General features: G+C 40.1%; 1 protein-coding gene across 4 annotated transcripts in view; it reads left to right on the plus strand.

The window, feature by feature from the left end:
* Nucleotides 1-20,413, plus strand: part of arhgap24 (Rho GTPase activating protein 24) — an 81,104-nt gene that overhangs the window by 11,838 nt on the left and 48,853 nt on the right. For 2 of the 4 annotated variants that reach the window (XM_034897130.1, XM_034897129.1), the window contains one exon: nt 3,590-3,811. In XM_034897130.1, the coding sequence (XP_034753021.1) occupies nt 3,602-3,811 (210 nt within the window). In that variant the 5' untranslated portion in view covers nt 3,590-3,601. Of the gene's footprint in view, nt 1-3,589; nt 3,812-20,413 lie in introns of those variants that run through there. The other 2 variants (XM_034897131.1, XM_034897132.1) reach the window with 2 other exon arrangements.

Raw genomic sequence — 20,413 nt, forward strand, 5'->3', positions numbered from 1 at the left:
ATATGTATTTTTCTAAAAACTAATTTTCATAAAATGTTTTGCTTCCTGCCGCCTTGTAAAGTAGATACCATACTATTTATTTTAGATGTTCCTATTTTGTTGTTATGAGCAAAAAACATCAATACTATACTGTACTGTATATGTAGTTGCTTCTATTGGAGACTGGGGCTCAGAGGACAGAGACACTGGCACACACAAAGATATAGTATATCCACACACCTGTACACACAGGTGTTTTACAGGGCACCACTGAGAGGCTGTTTTCAATGTGCTGAGCAAACAAAACAGTCAGGTTGTGATGTGTTGCAGTTGCATCAGCATGTGCATGTAGCCACATTTAGCATTGTCAGGAGGTTCACTGGAGAATTGTTTACAAAAATTATGGCTACATATAAAATCGTGATTTGAAAACCAAGTCAGATATCTTGCCTTAAGTCTTTGTTAGGTTGTTGTTTCAACAAAATCCAGTATATTAACATAAAGCAATGTATTGGTATTGCTAACAAGCTCCTTGGCCTGGCAAAGCACCCGTGTTAATACTGTAAGAAGACAGTAATAGTTGTGCAGCCTACTGAACTATAAATAGTAAGAAAAAAGTCAAAGTGAGTCAGTGAGGAAGTGATCAGTTCCTTGTCAAATACAGTTCATCTACTCTGAGTTCACAGCTTTTCAAGCAGCCCTGAATCCACAATTCTTTGTATTTTTGAATGATTTTGGCAGCTAAATCTAGAAAAAACAATATCCAGCCTTCTTGCAAAACATATTACTAGTATACATGCAAAGTGGTTTGATAATTAAATATTTGATCAGCTGGCAACCACGAGTGTTATAGTTGCAATCTTGTAACCTCATGGTGGTCCTAAAGAAAAAGCCAGGGCATCACCAAAGTCATTATAATTCATGCTTGGGAAACATGGACAACTGTATGAAATTTAATGGCAAGCCAATTGTTGGTGAGACATTTCAGCCCGAGCCAAAGTGGTGGACCGTCTGACCCACACCACTAACGTGGACTTATCGTGTTCGTCATCATCCAATGTCAGCTTGAAAGCAGTTGCTTATTGAACCCACAAACTTAATAACAATTCAAATGAGAAACTGTCTGAATGTCCCAATTCATCAAGCAGTTCCTGCGTGAGCCAAAGAACCTCTAACTTTTCACTCATATTTTTCTATTTTTCTGTTGATTTATGAATATAGCAATGATTATGGCTTCTGTCCCTGTGTTGCAATTTATTATCACTGGACTGGACCACAGTGTAATGTAAATTTTAAATAGTGTTTCTTTTCTCTCAGCTAGCTCCAAGTTACTCAAATTATGAGTTATTTTCCATTTCACTTCGTAGCAGGAGGCATGCCATTGTGAAGGGGATGTGGCACCAGACTGGCAACACAGCAGGTGACTCCATCAACAGATGGGTGCATCAACCATGGTATCAACCCTACACTGTAATTTATGCTGTGTGTGTTCATGTGTGTTTGCTTACAGATTATTTAAACTAAGAATCAAGTGTGCGGGAAACTGCAGAGATATAGAAGTTATTCCCTCCAATATTACTGTCAAATGATCCCAAAAAAATGAAGAATTTTCCCTTACTCAGATGATAGCTTTCACCACTGTTGAAATATGAGCACTCCCCACTCCCCTCCGCCAAAGATCCAGCATTGAGGTGTAGCAAAGATAAAGTAGAGATGGACAAAACAAAATGTACATAGTAGGTTAAGGTTGCCACAATGCAAAACAAGTGAAAAACTATTTTCTTAGAGCAGAGTAGTGAGCGTGTTTATAGATGCTCAATAATACCGGACACGCTTACTTGGATTGTGTTCATGGAAGCAGTAAAAGTTTTGGAAATCACAACAGCAGCCCTGCTGCACTTGCTCCACTGCTGCCCGGAACACTGCTGGGCAGCATCTGGTCCTCATCTGGACCTGTGGGCTGTTTGGACTTCCACCAAGCAAAGCTCAGCCAGAGCCACTGATAACATGGCAATGCTTATAGCTGACAGCAGCAGTCTTTAGCAGCAGCAGAAAATTTCACTGACTGATGCAGAGGTTTAAACAATCTATTACGCATGTGGAAACAATATGTGTAAGGAGATTCATTGCATGTGCGTTGTTGTCTATGAGTGCACTTTTGTGTATAAAGTATGTATTGATGTGTGGAAAGGTTTAAGGCCCTGTAATATATAAATATATTTTTAAATTGTCTACCATTTATAAGTATGTTACCAAACAGTCACTCTGGGTAACCGGGGGGACTTGATGTTAAAAGGGCCATCCTTTTCTTCTGAGGGTCAAGGTCAACCACCCATGTAAAGTACATGGTTGTGTTTAGATGTTAATCCTTGATTTGTGAAAATGTACAAAACTCTTGCAAGACTTGCTGCCCAGAAGCCTAGCCTAACTTTGACCAGATGAAAAGTCAGAGAATCATGTAAGTTCTTTCAATACATCCACAAGGAGACAATAATGTCTGAACCAAATACCAAGAAAATCCCTGTGAAGACTAAGATCATACATGTAAACCTCCCGGTGGCGCTAAAGGGAAAAGTGAAAGTAAAATTCATCTTTGGAGGACCATTATTGTCTGAACAAAATTTCATGCCAATCCATTCTAAAGGATGTTGAGATATTTTAGTCTGGGCCACAGTGACCAACCGACTGACATGGCCTTCAGAGCCATGGCTAAAGATAAGTTATCACCAAAACAATTCATAACCTTAACGTCATTTTAATTTCTGAAACATAACTACACACTTAGCATACTGTACAAACTCCCAATCACATTTCATTTACTTGAATAAAAAGGCATCTGTCATATTACAACTTAAAAAATGTTGAGTTCAAAGAGACAAAATGTTACACAGGGAAAAGGACTGGCCAATTTATGTAGGTGGGTGAAACAAGAAAAGAATCAAAGAGATCAGTGGTTTAGCCTGTGGTCTTGTTATCTGGTTTACGAATTCTTCCTCCCACACTTCCTCCTCTGCCCTTGTCTTCTTGCACTCGCTCAACACTCAACACTGTCTGCCTGAAGTTCCAGAATTTTCCACGACTGGCAAACCACAGCAAATAAACAACCCTTTTACACGGTTCAAAATCACTAAAAAAAGATTACGTTAAGGGATAAAACGCAGATGGTTGAGGTATTATTTGCTCAGGGTTGGAGAAAGACAGGTGACGCATTTCATTAGAACTTATAACGACATTAGAAAAACTTAAATTGGGGCTAATCCATGGAAGCTACCAGAAGAAAACGGTTTTCATTAAATGAAAAGACTTGTTGCTCCAACATTTGCATTGGACTGTGGTGGTATCATTGTGTGTGTCATTTTTAAACTCCCTCTATCATACAAGAACATTCCTCTTTTGGTTGAAATTTTTCACAATGTTGAAATTTGAAGCAGTACTGGACTTCTGTTCTGAATACCACTGCTGAGTTTGAAAAGAGCTTTTTTCATTCTGCAGCATCTGTTGGTAATACGTTGCAGAACGTATTTGTTAACGTAATGTTTACCCACTGCCTAGTCAGAATTTAACAACTTCTGCAAACCTAAACAAATGTAATTTTTTGGGCCTTTTTCAGATTATAGCTGCAATGGATGACCAGTGTTTGTCCCACAGCAGCCCGCAGCGCAGCGGAGGTCAGCACAGCACAGAGATCCAGAGGCAGGGACGGCCGGCTGTCATCAGGTGTGGGTGGCTTAGGAAGCAAGGAGGTTTTGTCAAGACTTGGCACAGCCGCTGGTTTGTTCTGCGAGGGGACCATCTTAACTATTATAAAGACGAGGAGGAGACCAAGGCTCTGGTAAGGCTGGGAACACACTGAAAGACTACACCCAACTGATTTGGCGTAATGGCACCACAAACACATTTCACAGACTGCTGTGTGACAAAAGTACTAAGATGCCAAGTCCTTTAATCATGCTGGAACTTCTATTAGTACAATGAATATTCATATTAATCCATTGTGCAATTTCAAATACCAATCTATGTAGATGGGATTAACAAAAACAATCTGAGTTTTGGCTGCTATGCAACTATGCACTGCTGTCAGCTAAATCAAAAAACCAAATTAATATCTTCTGAGCTGATCAAGCTGGCAAAAGGCATAGACATTGACTATGAACAGCTGATCAGATTGGAAAGGTGCATGCTGCAGGTGGAATGAATTTGCTTTCATGTGGATAAGCCTATCATCCATTAAAGGTCTGGAAGTCCCATAACAAGGCTAAAATTATTACACAACTCGGGACATTTCCAGACATCAGTTTGAAAATATTAAATATTTCAAGCACAACATGTTAACAGATTGAATCTACGTTATTGAAGCTTGTCTCCAGCCAAAGTCAGCCCCTCCTGCTACAGATAGTATACCCTGTATTTAATTAGATTGGAGCACAAAGACCAATGCAGCTATTTTAAGATAAAGGTGATTGTTATAAGAAAAAATATGGCTAAAACTAAAAACATCGATTTAGTTTCATACATATTTTGTGAAAACAGATTATATGCATTCCATGTTGCGGACATTTAAGTTTCTGACTAATACAAAACTGGATTGCATGAAATCAAAACATTAGCATTCATACTACCAGCTTATGATAGAAAACATTGATTAAGTTAAATAATACAGAACATATTTAAATCAATTGCTAAAGCCCTTAATGCAAAGTGTACAATTATCAAGTCATTATGGGCTCATGTCCCACTTTCCTGACTTACTTATATTATTGTCAAAATGCTCTGCTGCTGTCTCTATCTAAATCTCAGTTCCTGTAATTCTGTTTTTTTTTGCAGTTATTTTTGAAATAGTGCCTACTAGTTTCAAAAAGAATGAATCAAGGACCAAGTTCAGTCTCAATCTCAAACATTCAAAGTGCCAGGTTTATGAAACAATGGGGGACACCTGGGGGCCAGCTTACAGCCAAGTGAGAGAACAAGATCCCATTCTGATTCAAATGAGCCTGGTTGTTTTTGATTGTTTGACAATAATTCAAAGTAAACTGTTATCAGCTTGTTGTCACTGAAGCCAAAAAACAAAGCCATCCTGAAAGAAGAGGAGACAATGAGTGATGCAGACAATAAGGCTGTCTCTAACGCTACTGTAGCCAGGCAGCCGTTCTTACTAAGAATGTGTAGACTGAACAAAGAAGCAGACAGATTTTGGATTCTCATTACAAAGACAAATCACAAACATGTGGAAGAGAAGAGATAGATGATGCATTTTGCCGGGTCGGGTTCAATAAGGCGCTGTATGTTTTAACAAGCCGTCTCCAGTGAAGCTGAAACAACTGGGATACAGAGAAATTTGAATCTGTTGTCATTGATTTATTTTACGTCGGTTTTCAGGCTGTTCAGGGATCAGTTTGCTGGGATTGAGCATCAGGGAGCCAGGACATCTGAATACAGATTACAAATGATGTTAAAGGAGTAGTATGACATCTTGGGAAAAAGGCTTATTTGCTCTCTTGCTGAGATTTAGATGAGAAGTTCGATATAACTTTCATTTAATACAAAGCTGCAGCATGGAGAATATTACTATCTTAACTTATCTTAGCAGTAAGTCTGGAAGCAGGAGGGCAATAGCTAGCCTGTGTGGCTGTGCCTGAAAGTAAAAACATCTCCCTATTAGCGCATTTAAAACTTGGATTAAACTAACAAGATATGACATGTTGATTAGGAAGCTTAATATGTTATGGTGTTTTTTATTATATTCGAACAGAGCCAGTACAGGTCTTTATGCTAAACTAAAGAATGACAGCTGATTAACAGATTAGTCAGTATCTAAATTCATAATTTGTTTTGCAGTTATTTCCTTATTTGTTACGCATTCCCTACTCATTATTTATTAAGGAGTGTTACCCTTTTACAATTGTAGAAGCCAGCTGTTTCACACCAGTAGCTCTGTTCTTTGTCTGCACAAAAAAATTGAAACCAAGACCACACCTATTTCTATTATCTATTCCACCAAAACAATATCCTTATTTTACAGAGGAAACTTAAAGATATGAGCACAATTGAAGTCTTTATTCTGCTCCTCCACCCACACATCTTTGTCTGGCTAATTTCCCAGCAAGCTCAGCTCGGCCAAACCCAAGCCACACCAGCAGCAGGTCTCTGAGGGTTAAAGCTCCAGACCTAAAGGTGGGCCACCGGCCAGATGCAGGGAGATGGGATACTCTTTACTGCTATTTTTGGGTATAGCTCTGGTTCTTAAGCAGCATATTTAAAACAGAAGCCCCAACAGTTTTGCTTTAGTTCTTGTGTTGTGAATATCCTGAGGGAAGGGTGCAAATGCTGTGAATCCCTTCTTCATAATAATTTACAGACAATGACAGAAAACAATTTGTTTCCCTTTGAACTATTCTTGCCATCTATATTTAACCATCCAGAAATATTATTCTTTAATGACCGCACAACTTCAGCAACTCTTCAATGTTTTGCAACTTTCTACCCTTTCCTACTTCTGAAACAAAGCCAAGATCAAATCCAGATACATAGAACTGCTGCTTTTTGCAGAGAATGGGACTTTTTAATAAAACTAGGTCAGGCACAGAGCAGTGTGCTCAAAGTCGTTACATCTTTGTGACCTCCAAAGCAGAGCAGCATGGAATGGCACAGAAACACCACCACAACACAGCACCCAACAAAACCCAAGATTTACCGATTTAAGAACACATGTAGGGCAAATGGGAGAGAGAGCTGTTGCTCCTATATAGTTCCATCTCTAAAGTTAGTGTGTGTGCAGTGGAGTTCAATCTCTCTGTCCCAGGCCATATTTAGATCAGCTATTAATTATTTCTCTCACATGCTGTGAAGTTTGAAGACATTTGTTACCTGTCACATTAGCCTAATTGCTGCTTCCTTAGTGGGAAGCAGGAACATCTGCCCCTCTCTGTTGCCTGTGGAAACCCAGACGCCAAAGTTCGAACTGATTAGACATGAACAGTCACATTTTAAAACAAAGGCCACATTTTCCTGATAAGCAACCTCTTGTGGTCATGAAAATAAAGACTTTAAGCAAACAGGTTTAACATTGTTTTAATGCCACAAAACCTCTCTCTATATTCTAGAGAGGAGGTCTGTGTATTGGGCTACGCTTACGTGTCCAAGTCCTATACTATGGCCAGGGATCCATCCAATCTTTCTCAAACCCTAACCAAGTAGTTTTAGTTGCCCAAGCAGAACAATAACTGATTTCTTTGGGAACTCAGGAGGAGCGGAAACAAGTTATAAACACAACACTGAGATTCTGTGCAGGTAGCATACAGTGTTTTTTTTTTTTTATTAATATTGTTGAACAGCTGCCTACTACCTTTGAAAAAACAATGCAACGAGAGCAGTTAGGAGTGAACTAGTCTATATCCACAACTTTACGGTTCTGGGATTGCCCCGTTGCTGACAGAACTTCCGCTGGATGTCCCTCTTTTCGGCCAGATGTCAGTTACCTTCCGCATTCTTTCGAGGACTGTGGTTAACTGCTCCTCAGATCTCTGCAAGGTAAATCAGCTGGAGAGACGGTTGAGTCGACTAAATAACCTTTGAACATACACATGTTCCACCAAAACAAGTTCCTTCCCGAGGCTATTTTGCATCGGCATCATGGCTCTGTCCGGCTCATGACGATTGTGATTGGTTTAAAGACCTCGTCAATAAACCAGAGCAGGATTTTCTCCCATCCTGCAATGCTATGTGGACTTGCCAGACCCTCCTCCGCACAGCTTTTAGAAGAAGGTCTGGCAAAGCAAGACTAGGAGTGAACCAAAATACTAAAGATACAACATTTACAACCAAAACAATAAGCGGAAAGAAGCAACAGTATAAACCTTCGGAAAGAACGGTTAAACTCTGTGGTTTTGTCATCACTAGCATTGTTAGTCATTTAATCTCTTATTATAAGAATATTGATTTTAGTCGCTTTAAGCTAAACAGAAAATACTCAAATTAACTGTTTTTGTAATGGTGGCATGTTTTGTTTTTTTAAGAAGCAATTCTTGCCAATAAGGGGCCATACAGGTCATAATGGTTAAAATGGGACGCTATATGAATTCTCTCCAGACATAAGGATTTGTTTGAACCAATTTTCAGTGGTAGTAACTGTTGCAGGACTGTTGCTGTGTTGGGGTTGTTCGATATGTTGTTGTGTAATACTCAAAGTAAACTAATTGTACTGAACTGGTCTTGAAAAGCACTAGCAACACATAGCTATACAGACATCAGATTAGATTTTGTTATGTGGCTGCTGCTCAGGGAATTCTGAGTTTTGTAGATAACATTATAAGAAAGAGCACTGTGTCCCATATAGTCGGGCCAAACCTCTCCAAGCGACGCGTGGAATCTGAAAAATGGGAGTCAGATGGAGGTGAAGGGTCACTGAAAAGCATGCGTAGTGTACGGCACGTGTGGGCTTAGCGTCAACATGCCATCTGCCTGCCCTTACTCGCCCATGGAGATGTATGCACGCACAAGCATGCATGTATTCACTGTGATGCTCACACACAAACACACGTACACATGCACTCAGATTTCAACTGGCCGAGCCATAAACAAAGACAGTATTCATTCAGTGGGTGAAATGGTATGATTATTGTAATTTAAACCACTTTGCATTGTTTTTGTATTCCAGTGAAATAAAGCGAGGGTACATGAATGAATGAGAGAATTGTGACTGAATACATTGAAGCAATTTGGTTTTATAATGTATTAAGAAATGCAAGACACATTAAAATGTAATTAGGAATTTACGATTCTAGTCACGACAAGCCTTACAAGTTAATTGATTAATATTCATGGCCCAAGGGGGGCCGTGTCCAAACTCAGACAAAAAAAATGATCTGAAGAAAGGTACTTTGATGAGAAATTGCATTAAATCAATAATGCAACACAGCAATACTGCACTGAAAATCCCTTCTTTCCACTGCTTGAGCTAGAAACAGTTTGACCTTGGCATTTAACGGGAGTAAATAAAATGCCACTGCGGTTTGGTAACTATTCACACTGCTAGACTGTCTTCTAGCTGCAGTTTCGAAAAAAAACTTTAACACTGTACCATTTGTCTGACCTTTGCTGCTGCAGTCACTCTAGTAGTCACTTTTGACATTGACAGACACGGATGATGGTTACACTTGTGACCTAACAGTACCATATGATCATGGCAGAATGTATACCTATGTATATTGTAAGGTGTGAAGGTTGCATTGAGTCACATCACACCCAGACGTGATCTGACTTGAATGTGGACAATAATGTGGATATTATCAAAAGACCCTCTTTCTGTACGTCATTAAATGCACGCCTGACATCTTTCTAAATAGAGATTCAAACACAGATTTTATATGTAGGTAGATGTTACAACTTTTTAATGTTAACATGTATCCACATGGCTGTGCTACTAAAAGACAAATACATCTTCTCTTGTTACTGAAATTATTCCTTTGGCTCGACAATAATATTAAAAAAGGTACAGGCATTTCTTTAGCAGGCTCAATACATTGGAGCATGACAAAAAATGTATCATTAGACTGTTCTGCCTGTCAGTATTCCTAGTACGCACAAAGACTATTTCCTGTATGGTGACGGCGTGTCTAATAAGCTCTGATGGATGGAAAAGTCAATTAAGGCTGACTTGACTTGCAACAAGTTGATGCAAGTTCCGTTTTCTGAGCACTTTCTCAGTCTCCGATACTTCAGGTGGTAAGTACCATACATTTTATGTATGTGCAATTGTAGTGGTAGCTGGTGCAGCAGCAGTGGGGATTCACAGCAAAAATGTTAAGACACAACAAGAGTTTCAGTTGGTATCCCCGGGCAAAAGACCATGCTTATCCTACGTATTGTCCTGCATAATAAAATCGCAAGTGTTGGTTATGGTCTGTAGTTTAGCGAATTTGGCTCTTTCCGACAATTTACTGTTTTTGGTTCTTCCAACAGCATCATTTTGGGTTTTTAGCAGATTTTGGAAAGGAATAACTCAGACTGTTGTGGCTTTAAGTTCCAAATCTTATTATTCCTATATGGCTGATGATTCGACAGATTAAAAATGAATTGTTGCAAATTTGGACAAGCTAACAGAGACATGTTGAGGCACTATTACTGGGTGCTTCTTATTTTGTGTGGCAAGTCACTACTCAGTCAGTAGCCCGGTCAGCGACTGAAGTGACCTGTCAGACAAAAATGTATATCAGCAGTATCAGTTCATGCCATATAATCCCCTCTGCCCCGTCTCTCAGGAGGCCTGGAGGGAGAGCTGAGAGCAGAATCAGGTATCAAGATATGTTATAATTCTGTGGTCTATAAATATATTTCATCTTCATTTATTTCTTCTTGCTTGTGAACTTTAGTTAAGAGACTGCACATTTAAAACAAAGCCATGCTTGAGGTTTGGTGTTATATTACAAGTATAGCATGTCTCAATAAGATACTAAACATCAGCTTTAGAGAGAGCTTCATGGGTAGCAGGAAGGAAAGAGTTTAAATTACCACTAATTGTACATCAAGGTGGAGCACAAATGAATACCCAATATGTATGCACGCACAGACAACTAAATACATGCCAACTAACATAGAAATGTAAATGTTATTTGAAAAAAATTCTGATTTCTCTGTTGCGATGGGCAATGGGATTTCCCTTAAGCAATAACTGACCAGGTTTTTAAAGGGTAAGTTGCAAATACACAAAACAGATCAGGTTTTGGGGAATTAGTTGCATCCATGTTTTTTAAGTTAAGCTTTGAATCTTAGTACTCGGCAAAATGGTGTAATAACAAATGGTTGTTCTGTCAACTGTACACATATTCACCTTGACCAAGACTGTGGTTCATTACCAGGTTTTTATCCCTGTCCTATCAAAATTTACACTCAAAATATATCACTCTGTTCTAGACAGACTGTCATGACATTTTCATTCGTTCAACCTACCAACCTTGACTCAATCTGTGTCGTTAATTTCCCTTGGTACAGCCAAAAGAAATGCTATCATGTACTGTATGAGCCAGTTATCTTTGGGTCCCGGGGATGTTTATCATCTAAGATTCCAGGCAGTCTGCCTGGAAATGTCACACAAACAATATGGGGCACAACCAAACTACACTGCAAGAGTAGTTAGTACACAGGAATGTCGTTTCTCTCTGTCCCGTGGTGGCTGCAGCTGCGCTCCAGTTTTAAAAGGTGGGACTAGACTGTAAGAGAGGGCCAAGCTGAACTAGGTGCAAACTAATTTCACTGGTAAATAGTCGTTTCTACCAGCCTACTCTGCGTTTGGTTATTTGCATACTTTGCAAGGCAAAGTAGGGAGGCCTCCCGCAGCTGTGCTCTAGTTTTAAAGGTGTAGATATACTGGAACTGAAAGTTCAGCTGAATAAGCTATAAAAGTATTTCACAGGAAACATGCAAAACTTGTATCTTGAATTTAGAGCTGTTCATACAGTATGTGTCATAATATTATACAATATTTTACATAAAATGTATCCACATGCACAAGCCTCCGCATTTCCAACTCAATTGCCATTGACAGTTTTTGATTTAAAAAAATTATGGTAACAGATTATTTATATATATACATACATATAAAACTTAAGTCTAATCTCCATCAGTATGCACTATGATGCAGTATGGCCTTACAGTACAATGACACAGCACTTCATATCTGAATGTTTTTTTTGTTTATTATTGGCCTTAGAAGATAAATCCATAAAGCACATAAAGTCAGAGAAGAACCCTGACTTTAATGAGGTTACATAAATACGTATATATGTAAAAACAAGGTTGAGGAGAGGATAAACTATTAGTGACATATTCAGTGCATCATTAGAGTACATTTCGAGATACTTGTCCATAAATACAGCATATAGTATTATGTGAATGTTGAGCAATATTTGGCTTTCATTTGACAATATGAGCGTGAGTACATGTGTCTCAATCACAAGGTCAAAAAATATCTATTTTTGTTTTAATAAATTAGGGTGTAACAGTAGGGATTACAGTAGGATGTGGAAACAAGTTAACATTCTTGAAACGTGACTATTCTCTTAAAGGTTTTACATTTTACAGAGGACAGTGTACCCTTCAATCTCCATCAGTTGGGGTTTATAAGATTTCACAATAATTGCTTTTGCATTTTATTCTCTTTAAAAGGAAAAAAAAAAGACCTTTCCTATCCTTTCTTGTTTGACATTTCAGGATTTGAGAAAGCTAAAACGGGTGTAGGCAGATGCCATTTTATGAAACTTTATGTATGGGGGATCTTTTTTGGATGAAGATAAAGAGGTCGGCAGCAGAAGTGACAGGTATTCCTACAAAAAAGTGACAGGACAACGTGGGTTTTCCAGTTGATGGCACATTAATCAGTGTAGGCTTTCTTCATGTTTTTTGTCCCAATGATCTTGTAGTTTTTGATGGATTTTCTGTTTGAGTCAAAGAAGCATACCATTCCCAGATCTTCTTGCACATTTGACAGATTTTGCTAGAAGTGCCGGTGTTATGTTTGTATTTAGAATAGTGTAGTAGTACCGTATTGAGTGCCTGAGACTGTAATTTGCATCACGTCAGCATTAAAGCCTGACTTTGTTTCCCCCCCAGCGTTGGCCGTGCGGTTGTCGTGCCAATGTTCTTCTCCCCGCCAGGATTTGTATCCCCTGGCCGCGGGAGTGCGCATGCACACAGAGCGGAGATTCTGCCTTTCGAATTGTTTAACTCCTGCATTTTGACTTTACCTCTTTAATGGAACAAATAGCAACGTGGAAGACTTGACAGGGTTTTCCATACTAACATAGGTCTCAGTTAACTACATAAATACATGTATTTGTCCGTTACATTGAGGCGACGTGGGAATTGTTTATAGCGTTGTTAAATACTGTGGATTAATCAGGCCGACTGACAGGCCTACATGTCCTCTAACGTGATTTCTGTTTTGATTTAACTTAACTCACTCACTCTGACATCTCTCCATGTATAGTGCATGTATAGGCCCTGAGCATGTGTGTGTATTTCAGGCCTGTGTGTGAGTACTAACAAAAAGTGTGTACACAGAGTGTAGTGCAGTAATTTCCCCATTGGGGACTAATAAACAAATTCTTATCTTAACATAGGTTTTCAATTAACTTCTTTTACCTGTCTACCATACGACTTACAAAGGAGGTACTCAAAATATCAGGCTGTCTTTCACCTGATATTGTGTATCCCATCCACCAAAACGCAAAAGCTGTTTTTTTTGTGTGTTTACCAGGTCACAATAAACAACCTGACATAATTTAGAGAGGTCTGCTGTTGTCTAGCAAAAGTTACACAGGGGGTACCAAAAATATCAGGCTGTTTTTTTACCTGATATTTTATGTATCCCATCCCCTAACATGCAAAGGGTCTGATAACGGCTAAGCCCAACAACTTAAAGCCACCGAGGTGCTGATATACGAACTTGAAACGAACAGTCCTCGTTGCTTTTTGATGAACAATTACTCGTTACAATGTTCTTTGAATGAACCTGCTTTAAGCCATGTGTCAATTAAGCTCCAACAGACTTATACATCCACGTGAACGTTGCAGGGTGTAGCTATTTAATGTGATCAAAAACTATTAGTTCTGCTACGTTTAACAGTACCAAATACCTGCTGAAAGGTTCCTACCTAAAGAGACATCACTCAAAAGCATACTAGTGAAACCAGTGGACAATTTGGGTCCTACACTCAAAAAAATCAAATCAAAATGCCCCTTACAGGTCCGTCTTAACATCTTTTGTGTTATTTCTGTGTTTTTCGCTACCATTGTGACAGAAGTTGATGCTTTAATGTAGGCTATATTCATTATCATAATTAGAAAAGAAACACGCAGGTTTAAAAAAACAATTACAATTCCCCATGGTCACGTTACCTGACGTCTGAGGTCAGAGGCTAAGGTGACTACGAGTCAAGAATCCGTCATCATTAGACATCGTTCAAAATGGATCCTAAAGAATACGACAGGATAGTTACAAGGTGAAACGCCAGTATCCACCAAACTTGTCGAAGACCAAAAAGTTGCTTCTTAGAAGAAAAGCGGGCCTTTATGATGCTGAAGGTAGGTTAATAGAAACATATTTTGACTTTGAATCTTTGACAATTTACCCCGCCAGTTAACGAGTATGGGCCAATATAATGTAATAACAGTGAAGGCCTACATAGCTTACTTGGCTCCATTACCCAATTATTAGGACACAGGTTAAAGCATTGTGGCTTAATCAGGTTTATTGCAAATAAATGTTTAAGGTTACATATTTCGCTGTTGAAACATGTTTAACCTTATATCACTTACACTTGCATTGCAAAGAAAATCATGTCATGATGCATTTCTATTAGTCTTTTTAATAAAGATTGATTTATATTTGCATGTGCAAATAATCGTTCAAGCTTGCACTATAACCATGGAGATTGTCACGTGGCTACAGGTGTATTAGGTTTTTAAAAAGGGCCTAAAGACACTATTATTTCAAAAGGCCTTTTAAATAGTTATCGTTTTAATTTTAGTTTTATGGTGTTTTATTATTGCTTGTAAATTGTTGTTGTACTCTGAAACTGTTTTTAACTCCCTATTAATTGTAGCCCTTTGAGATTTCCTTGTGAAATGTAAAGGGCATTATAAATAAAATGTATTATTATTATTATTATAAATCGATTAGTAAGCATGTTTTTTGTTGACATTTAAGCGACAAGCTCTACTACACATGTTATAAAGGGACTTCCAGAACAGTCAAAACAAAAGTGGTCTGTGGTGCTGGTGAGGCGGACCAAATTTTTCTTGACTTTCATGCCGGCACACTGTGGCCAGACCAAAACAAGGGAGAGCATATCGTGCAGATTTTACTGGCCTGGGATGTCAGTTGATATCAACAAGTGGCTAAGTCAGCAATACAAATTAACTGTATGATATTATTCTATAACAAAGATTTTCATTTCCTTGGTGGTATTTTTTTGTTTTACTACATTAAGATTATACTTATGTCATTATAGTCTTCTATGGAATATTAACTATGAAATGGCATCCAGAGAAATATATAAAAATTACAAAGAAGATCCCGGCAACAAATATCATGATTATTTCATAAATCTAATGTTTTGAAATTGTCTTCATTCCTAGAGTCCTGAGCAAACTGGTGGATCAGCATCCAGATACTTGGGACAATTATCTGTATGCTGTAATGTTTGGTCTCAGAACAAACAAAAAAATAAAAATAATGTTGGCCCTATTATCTAATGTTTGCCAGAGAGGCTTGATATCCATCAGAAGTCCCTGAGCATTACATGGTTAGTTTCTCATATATTTCCATACTTTTTTTTTTTAATTTACATCGCTCTAGATGTGTATGTCACAAACATGCATAACACGCCCTTGTGTAATGGAAATGTAATTTGGTTATAGCGTGACAGTACTGTGGAGGACGTTGTGGGGCAGGAAGTTGTGGCCCAAGACATATTTGACAAAACCTGGCCAAGTGACAAAAAAAAAAAAAAAAAAAACCTACTGAGAATACTCCATTCTTCCAAGTTGGGGACAGTGTTTTAAGGCTAAACACTAGGAGCCAACAAACGAAGGGGGGAAATTTGAAGCAAATTTTGTAGGTCCATTCATAATGATGACAATCGAACATAAAAGTGCTGACCTGCAGGACGAAAATTGAGCACTCCTGCAAAAAAATTAACATTGACCAGCTTAAACATAATATAAGGAAAAACCCAGAGTGCCACACTGGGGGGATAAAACCAAACACAACGCTCCAATGGGTGCTACAACAGCTCCTCAGAAGGGTGCAGCCCCACTGGCCACAGCCCCCAACAAGCCACAGCCCCCCAGCAGACCCCATCTCCACCAGCCGCAGCCCGAAGGCATCCAGCTGCTCCACAGCAGGCCCCCCATCTCCACCAGCAGCAGCCCCAAGGCATCCAGCGGCTCCACCAGCCGCAGCTCCACAGAAGACCCCATCTCCACAGAAGACCCCATCTCCACCAGCCGCACCCTGAAGGCATCCAGCTGCTCCACAGCAGACCCCCCATCTCCAGCTGAGAAATGTTAGTATAGTATTTCAATATACAAAACTACTAATGTTCTTGGGTGTCCTGTCTTTGTAGCCAACACATCTCCAAAACGTGACAGCCGTATTTATTTTACAGATGTGCAGGGTGCTTGGGCAGGACGCCCATGTCCGGGAGCCTGCTGCACAAAACTAGGATAAGGGATTAAGCCGGGATATTCAAGTTATCCTGGATGAATTAAGCTTTGACACTGTTGCACGAAACCAGATTGAATTAAACCCAGCCAAGTAACCATGGAGATTCCTGGTTTGCGGCTAGCCTGGTCCAGAGCAGGATGACAGACAGGCTAAGATTAATCCTGGAGTCTCGTGTGTCAAATCAGCTGCCGCTCTGATCCAAAATAAACGTGTTTAACAGTTATTCTGTTGTCTTCTGCTTTATTTTTATTAACATGCATTGGCCTTCTTGTCACTATTGTCGCGAGTTTGATTTAAACTCTAAAGCCGTTTAGATGGTTAGAAAGGGTTGCACTGGTACCCAGATGCAGAGTACAACTCTCCCCGGTGGGACGGTAGCCTACCATTTCAAGGCTGCCTGGCGTGCGGCCGCTGCCCACTGGCAGACCTGTGAGTCACGTCGGTGTCCACTCTCTGTAAAAGTAGAGATGAGCAGCGCCGTTTGTGGTCTCAGCTTCAAGACGCGCTGCGAAGATTAAGTGCAATGATATTATTGGCAGACTGGTCAGTGACCAATACATTCATGATTTCATTTTCTTGTTGCTTAGCCTCCTCTAAGAAAGGACAGTGTTTGTTACTCCTTAACATCTAGGCCCAATGTTTTCTATTACAGCTACATTGGTTTCATTACCTTCTCAATTAGTCTCACATCCCTGGACCAATAACGTGGCCTATATTCACATTACTGTAGTTTACATTCGTCACGCCGGGAACACCACAATGCTACTTCATTTTTTATTTTGGTGCAGTCACTTGTTACAAGATTTAAAAAAAAATAATGCTGTTTTACAAATGCTCCCAGCGTGTATTGAAGTCACTTATTTTCTAGTTCTGTATGAACATCAATTGTACAAAGAATTACATAGCTTATAGAGATTTGTAAAACATGTTCTCACGTTGTGAATAAGGGTTTGAAGTTAAGTGTAGTCACTATGGCCCATTTCCAGAGGAATATTATACCCTCTGCTCACTTTTAATGCGAAGTAGGCTAAATATTACTTTTATAGTGCTTTACATGGTAAGACCAGGCAAAGACACTTTACCAAACTAGCACATTTATCACATAAAACTAGCATATTTAAAGCCATTAAAACACAGTGTAGCCTACAACTTTGTAGGCTAGTACCTGTGGCTAACAGGTATTAACTTGAAAACTGGCATTTTTCTAAGTTTGCAGAGCTACTTAAAAAAAAAAAAAAAAAAAAAAAAAAAAAAAAAAAGACGGACAAGTAGATTTCCCTGCATGTCAACAGGACATCAATACAGTCTGCAAATTGCCATGACTCTCCTCCAAGAGAGTGGTAAGTGTTAGGCTTAAATAGGATGTATTGGTTAATGAAAGAAACACTCTTACAGTTGCTGTCAAAATACAATATGCAGTTGTCTGAATTTTATCAATGTACACATTACGAAAATAAACAGGGTTGCCGCTGTCGGTTCTTCCTCTCAGATGACCTGACAGACATGCCACTATTTTGGGGAGGTAGCGCATGAGTCTGACTATAATTGGGTGACCAAAAGCAATAACCGTAAAAAGATTAAATCAGATATAATACACACACTAGAGGATGGATACCCGACCCGAGCCCGACGGGACCCGACGGGCCGGGCTCGAACAGATTTTTAGAAAGGATGCTCGGGTTCGGGTCGGGCTCGGTCACATCAGCGCGATAAGGCATTGAACATTTTGAATTTAAAACCGCTTATTATGGAGGTAATGGCGCTTGTTGCCCCGTGTGCATTGATTTCCGAATGCCTTCCTACACTTGCTTAATAAAAGCGGGCTTTCCACACAAACGTACATGTGTCATTAGTAGAAATCACGTTACAGGACAGGGAGGACATATAGGCCTGATTAATCCACAGTATTTAACAACGGTATAAACAATTCACACGTTGCCTTAACGTAACAGATAAATAGATGTATTTATGTAGATAACCGAGACCCACGTAACTATGGAACACCCTGTTGAGTCTTCCACGTCGCTATTTGTTCCATTAACAGGTAAATTCAAAGTGCAGGCGTTAAACAATTCTAAAGGCAGCAGATTCTCCACTCTGCATGCACGCTCCCGCGGCCAGGGGATACAAATCCTGGCGGGAAGAAGTAGGCCTAAATTGGCACGACATGGGCAATGTGACGCGGACAGGCGCAAGAGAAGAACCTAGGCTTCCCTAGGTGGAATCGGCTGCTTCTTTGATACAATTCTCCTTTTCACGTTGCTCTCGCTGCCTGGTGTGGTCGGGACGAGCACTCTGTGTGGTGTGCGGGTTTGCAAGATGATACAGCCAAGGTAAAAGTCAATTGCTTTACCACGTTGATTGAGAACCAATATGACAATTAACATGGCTGCAAAGGATCCTCTGCTTATGTCACACACGGGAGCTGGTGTGTATGTTTTTTATAAAAAAATAAATAAAATAAAAAACTATACCAGCAATATTCCCTCCACTGACAAATAAAAATGGAGCCTGACAGAGTTAATAATATTCATACCAAGTATACCCCTGGTGGGCCCCAAGCACTCATCGTTAACAATTATTACCCCTTTTGCCGGCACATTGATGCTTCCTGTTCAACAGGAAACAAAAGCAAAACCAATATAGAGACTCTTCAGGCCATTCGCAGCCCGTAGAGTCAACCAAGGAGCCGGTAGGAAGGTAGCCTACCTGCTAGCGATTTTTAAACAAACGATCACTGAGAAGAGTAACCTGCAACCCTGTATCTAACACAAATGGCACTGCCTTTTCCTTCATCTTTGTAACATCGGGGCACTCACTGATCAATGTCGAACTCTCTTGTAGCACAGACAGTTCCTCTTGTCCAACAGCCCCCACTACTTGGCCCTCAGTGGTATGGAGGGCTCAAAAATCCCACCTCTTCTTTACAGGCTGCACTGAAGGTCAGATGATCGGAGCCGACGGTTCAACTCCAGTTTGATGGGTCCGGCACGTAGCCCCCCCCCCCCCCCACCCACCATCAGTTGGTCCAACAGCAGGTCCGCTCCGTCCTCTATCCCACCTGTATCTTGCTCCTGCCACCTGGAAAGAAACTCTGTCTTAATATATAAGCACTCACATTCTTCTGCTCGATGTCTACATACAAAAAAAAAAAAAAAAAAAAAAAAAAAAAAAAAAAAAAAGAAAGCTGCTCTCAACTGCTTTGGGGGTTGGTTCAGCATACAGGGTTTGTAGCTGTTGGAATACCTTGGCTCCGGTGTCCTGGTAGCACAAGAAGCAATTTACGCTTAGCATACTCTTCTAAAGCCCCCAGCAAGAACTCTGCCTGCTGTTGTTCAGTTAGTCCTGGAGCCCATGGCCTCCACCTGAACCCTTCATTCGCCAAATGTATTTCTATCTCCAACAAACTTCGGTATCCACACAGCCCAGGGGCAACCAGGGCATGACAAACTGAGCCATAACTGCTGGACTCTTGCTACACCATACTGGTGGATGGTTTCTAGTAGCCTACTTGTGTTTGGTCCATTTTTGTCAGTGGAGCTGGTATCCTGCCGACAACGCCAGAAATGTCACACCAGGAGCTTGGGGGTGTACGTTTAGAGAAGAAAAATAAAAAAATAAAGCAATATTTCTTCCACTGACAAATCAAAATGGACCCAGACCAGACAGTGACTTAAATGTAGCACTTTGTTCTAAACAGGCTAAAGTTTGTAACAGTTCGTCAAAAAAAAAACACAAGTTAAAAAAAAATAAAACTAGTATTGCGAAGCAATTGCCTTACCACGAGTTCCCAATGTCCATTGGAGTCTGTAGTTATGTCGATCTATTGGTTGTTCTTCTCGTGCGCCTGTCCGCGTTGCGTTGCCCACACGGCCGACACTGGGGGAAAACAAAGGCAGCGCTCAGTCAAGTAAGATACAAAACAGTTCTTTTCCACACACTCCCAGAGTACAACTGGAGGACTTTCCTTCACTTACCTGCGCTCATGCGTTGAACGTCTCATTTGGGTGGCTGCAGTCCCCCCTGTTGCTTCGGGCTATAAGGACGAAGTCCAGTCTGCGCCACAACGCGTTCACACGCACTTCTGACAACTTGTCCCATCGGCAACTGCTCCGGCCCGTCTGCTCGTCTCTGTTTCCACTGTCCTCCGTGCCAGTGGGTATGCCCTGCTCTGCCCTGCTCTGCTTTTTCACTGCACAGTCACCCTACCAC

This window comes from Etheostoma cragini, chromosome 16 (assembly GCF_013103735.1).
Source record: "Etheostoma cragini isolate CJK2018 chromosome 16, CSU_Ecrag_1.0, whole genome shotgun sequence".
NCBI lineage: Eukaryota > Metazoa > Chordata > Actinopteri > Perciformes > Percidae > Etheostoma > Etheostoma cragini.